This window comes from Fukomys damarensis, unplaced genomic scaffold (genome assembly GCF_012274545.1).
Source record: "Fukomys damarensis isolate Sample0158 unplaced genomic scaffold, DMR_v1.0_HiC HiC_scaffold_30, whole genome shotgun sequence".
NCBI lineage: Eukaryota > Metazoa > Chordata > Mammalia > Rodentia > Bathyergidae > Fukomys > Fukomys damarensis.
In genome coordinates, this window is record NW_022900942.1 from 59318986 (window position 1) to 59323083 (window position 4098).

General features: G+C 57.6%; 1 protein-coding gene across 3 annotated transcripts in view; it reads right to left on the minus strand.

The window, feature by feature from the left end:
- Window positions 1–1152: 1152 nt before the first annotated feature.
- Window positions 1153–4098, minus strand: part of LOC104872501 — a 7901-nt gene continuing 4955 nt past the window's right edge. For 2 of the 3 annotated variants that reach the window (XR_002025866.2, XM_019209703.1), the window contains exon 3: window positions 1153–1540. Coding sequence is in view for 1 of the 3 variants with exons in the window: in XM_019209703.1 (XP_019065248.1) it covers window positions 1201–1540 (340 nt within the window). In the remaining 2 variants the exon portion in view is untranslated. Of the gene's footprint in view, window positions 1541–4014; window positions 4054–4098 lie in introns of those variants that run through there. The other variant, XR_002025867.1, reaches the window with a different exon arrangement.

Sequence of the window (4098 nt, forward strand, 5' to 3'; positions counted from 1 at the left end):
ACATTGCACGGAGGCAGGAAAGTGGACCCGTGGGACCCGCCCTTCCCCTGTCGGAAGTGGGCAGGCGTGCGCCATCGACATCACGGCTGCCGGAGCCAAGGCTTACGAAGGGCTGGGAAGCCAGGAGGGCGCAGGAAACTTCCGGCGAGTCCCAGCTGTCACCTGGGCGCCCCGCGGAGACCGAGGGCGGAGGAACCGGTCCCACGTCTGCCGGCCCTGCTCTCACTGCAGCGGCCCCCACGGAGCGCACATGTCATGCTTGATCTTCCCTCTGCAATAAAACCTTCACGATGAAGACCCTAACCTGCAGGGGGCTCTGGGCCTCTGAGCGGATCAAACCAACGGGAAAAGCAGGAGGGAAAGTCTGGGCAAGGCGGCACCTGCTGGGGGTCCCAGCCTGGGCTCCGTGGGGACGTCGAGACCAGGCCGGGCTACACTGGGAGACCCTGTCTCAAAACACAAAGCAAGCAAGTCAGCCCTGGTCCCGGCAAGACCGCACTGCCTGCTCCAGCCTCTCCCACACTCTGGAGCAAAGACACCGACCTGTTTCTTCCCTTCCCGGGCCGTCTCCTGTGGGTGAACTTTCTAAATTTATGATCCTCAGCCAACAGGTTGTTAGCCTGCTGTGTTTGGAAATGGTAGATGATTAAACCCTGGGCCAGGTGTAAATGCAACCTTTGTCATCTGGAGGCTGGGAGAGGGCTGGCAGGGCTGTCGCCTCCCTGTCACCCGGCCCAGCCCCAATGTCCCCACAAACACAAAACCCTGGCAGACCTTAAAATCCAGGGTTGGGGATCAAGAAATCAAGCCTCTCTCGCTCTCTCTCGCTGTCTCTCCCCCGCCTCCTCCTTCTCTTCCCTTCTCCCTTACTCCGGCAAACAATAAAAATATGTAATCATTGACTAGGCCTCCGAACTCCAAGTGAAGGTGCGCTTACATTTGTTGCCATACATTTTCCTGCTGGTCTCTCACTTTGCCGCAGGGCCGCAAGGAGCCCTTAGGTGCCTCTCTCTCCACTCAGTGTGGTTTCTGGCGTCTTCCCCAGGGCCACACAGCCACTTAGAGGCCAGAACAGCAGCAAAGCAGAGGCTTCAGGTGCTTCTGGTTTATTTTGTGTTTATTGTTGTTGTTGTTGTTTGTTGAGACGTGACATCGCTGTGTTGCCCAGGCTGGCCTAGAGCTAGCAGCGATCCTCCTGGCTCAGCCTCCTGAGTGTGGCACTCTCAGGCGTGCATGTGCCGTCACCCTCCTCTGAGGCACCTCTAAGAGGTCTATAGGACAGGTCGGGGTCATAGCCCAGGGCCCTGGAAAATCCCTGGAAGGAAGGCGCAGCTCCAACCCAGGCTGAGCAAACAGTGACACACATGTCTCCGGCCCATTCCCAGGCCTGGGCTGGCCCTGCTCAAGGTGATCCCAAGGCGGCCCAACCTGTTCCCGGTGGCTTTCGACTGTCAGAGTCCTCGCGGGCGTTGGGTGGCTCTCACGGAATCTGCTGCCATTTGGAGCAAGGATGTCGGTGACTCCCAGCTCTCTCTGTGGGCTGTAAATCAATGTTTGTAGAAGAGGGACTGGCTGAACCCATAAATCCATTAGCGATCACCACCTGAGTGACCCCGGGGGCTGAGACCATCCCCAAGGAGCAGCGGCAAAGGGGACAAAACTAAGGCCAGGGGCGGGGCGGGGGAAGTGCGGCTCTGGCCTTTGGAAATTCACTCGGGCTGCAGGACCAGAAACAGCGCTAAGGACAAAGTGGAGGAGCGGAGGGGCAGGGACACAGCGATTCCTCCGTGATGGGAAGAAGAGGGCGAGTCACCCCTCGGCCAGGACCCGGGACCCAGAAGCAAGTCTCTGGTGGCGCAGAACCCCGAGGGACGCATGTGGACGGGAAAGGACAGCGCGCGCTCAACACAGACACAGCCCATCTCCCCGTGCCTCCTTGGGTATTTCTGTTTCTGAGCCAGGGCCTCGCTCTGTCGCCCAGGCTGCCCTGGAACGCGCGATATGCCCTGGTGGGGGTGGCGGCGGCCCTCAGAGCCCCTGGCGCCTGTCCTCCCGCCCTGAATGTGGCCGGTGGCCCTGCTCTGTTCTCCCCGGAGGCCTCTGCCCAAGGCCCCTGCGGCCCCTGCTGGGCGGGGACACAAGCAGGCCAAGGGGCACGGTGACAGCGCTAAGCACACACGGGGGTGGGGGCGGGATGAACGATGCCCTGGTGGGGGTGGCGGCGGCCCTCAGAGCCCCTGGCGCCTGTCCTCCCGCCCTGAATGTGGCCGGTGGCCCTGCTCTGTTCTCCCCGGAGGCCTCTGCCCAAGGCCCCTGCGGCCCCTGCTGGGCGGGGACACAAGCAGGCCAAGGGGCACGGTGACAGCGCTAAGCACACACGGGGGTGGGGGCGGGATGAACGGGGTCCCCAGCTGACGGGGTCCCAGCCCAGGTTCCACCCAGACACCCACGCGCCCCCCGGCTCCCACACAGCTCAGGGGTGGCATCCGGCCCTGACCCGCACCGGAGGGATCATGTGGAGACCCCGCTCCAGTCCCCACGGAGCAGTCACTAGTGGGCTGAGCCAGGTCACCACCACAACTTCTGCACAAGTCCTCTCCCCTGACACCCTTCGGGGGCGACCCCCGCACCCGGCTCTCTCTAGTTTTTGGAGGGATAAAGGTGCGCAGTTCAGGCCGGCCTTGAATTCATGGAGACCCTCCTCCCTCAGCCTCCCAAGCGCTGGGATCACATTCGTGCACCACCTGGCCCAGCTAGGACTTTTAAACACACCAGCTACAGCTCTGGGCTTAGTTTTGTCTCTTTCCCGGTCCCCTCCCCAGATCCTAGTTGAAGCCCTGTCCCCAGTCTCTGAGAACGTGACCAACCTTGAACACAAGATCTCCAAGGAACAACTCGAGTTAAAATGAGGTCATCAGCGGGTTCCTCGCAGCATGACTGACGTCCTGCCCAGAGGAGACGGATACAGGCACACGGGGGCAGGGGCACTGAACCGCCACACTGCCCCGGACAGGAGGGACAGAGGCGCTGTCTGCGCACAACCCGGGCAGCTGTTAGAGCACCAGGCAGGAGCGGAGCTAAGTACTCATTGCTCCGGGGCCAGGCCTGAATCCCAGCACACTGGAGCCAAGGCAGGAGATCAGGAGTTCAAGCCCAGCCTGGGCAACCCAGCAAGTTAATGAGACCCTGTCTGTAAAGGAAATGTAAACGGGCTGGGTGTAGCTCAGTGTGAAGATCCGATCACCAACACTGCAAAAACAAACCCTCTCTATATATATCTGTATGCTCTTGGTATGTGTACATGCTACCAAAAGCAACCATCAGGAAACCTTGTGCAAATATTTTATCAATATTTTTTATTTACTTATTTTTGTGTTTTGAGACAGGGTCTCACTGTGTAGTTGAGACTGACCTGGAACTCACTATGTAGCCCAGGCTGGTGTCGAACTCACAGCGATCCTCCTGTCTCAGCCTCCCGAGTGCTGGGATTACAGGCGTGTGCCACCATGCCCAGCATATAATTTCCTTTTTTTCTTTTCTTTTTTTTTTTTTTCTCTTTCCAGTACTGGGGATTGAACCTAAGACCTTTACAGTGAGCTACTCCTCCAGCACTTTTAAAAAAAAATTTTTTTTTTTTTTAATTTTGAGAGAGGACCTCATCAATTGCTAAATTGCCAAGGCTGGGCTCAAACTCTTGGTTCTCCTGCCTCAGCCTCCTAGAGTATCAGGATTATAGGCGTGTGCCACAGCAGTTTCTAATTTTTCTGTCATGAACAAAGATTACTGGCACATTACAAATAAAACAAAACACAGCTGGGGATTTAGCTCAGCGGTTAGGGGGCCTGCCTGCAAGTGCAAGGAGCCGAGTTCAATCCCCGGTACCAAAAAAAAAACAACACACAAGTAGACGATTTTTGGGGTTTTTTTTGTTTGTTGGTTTGTTGGTCTTTTGAGCCAGGGTCTCACAATGTAGCTGAGGCTGGCCTTAAATTCGTGGCGATCCTCCTGCCTCAGCCTCCTGAGTACTAGGATTACAGCCATGCACCACCACACCTGGCAAGTAAATGCTTTAGTAGCCGGTTGTCCTGGCACTGCCCG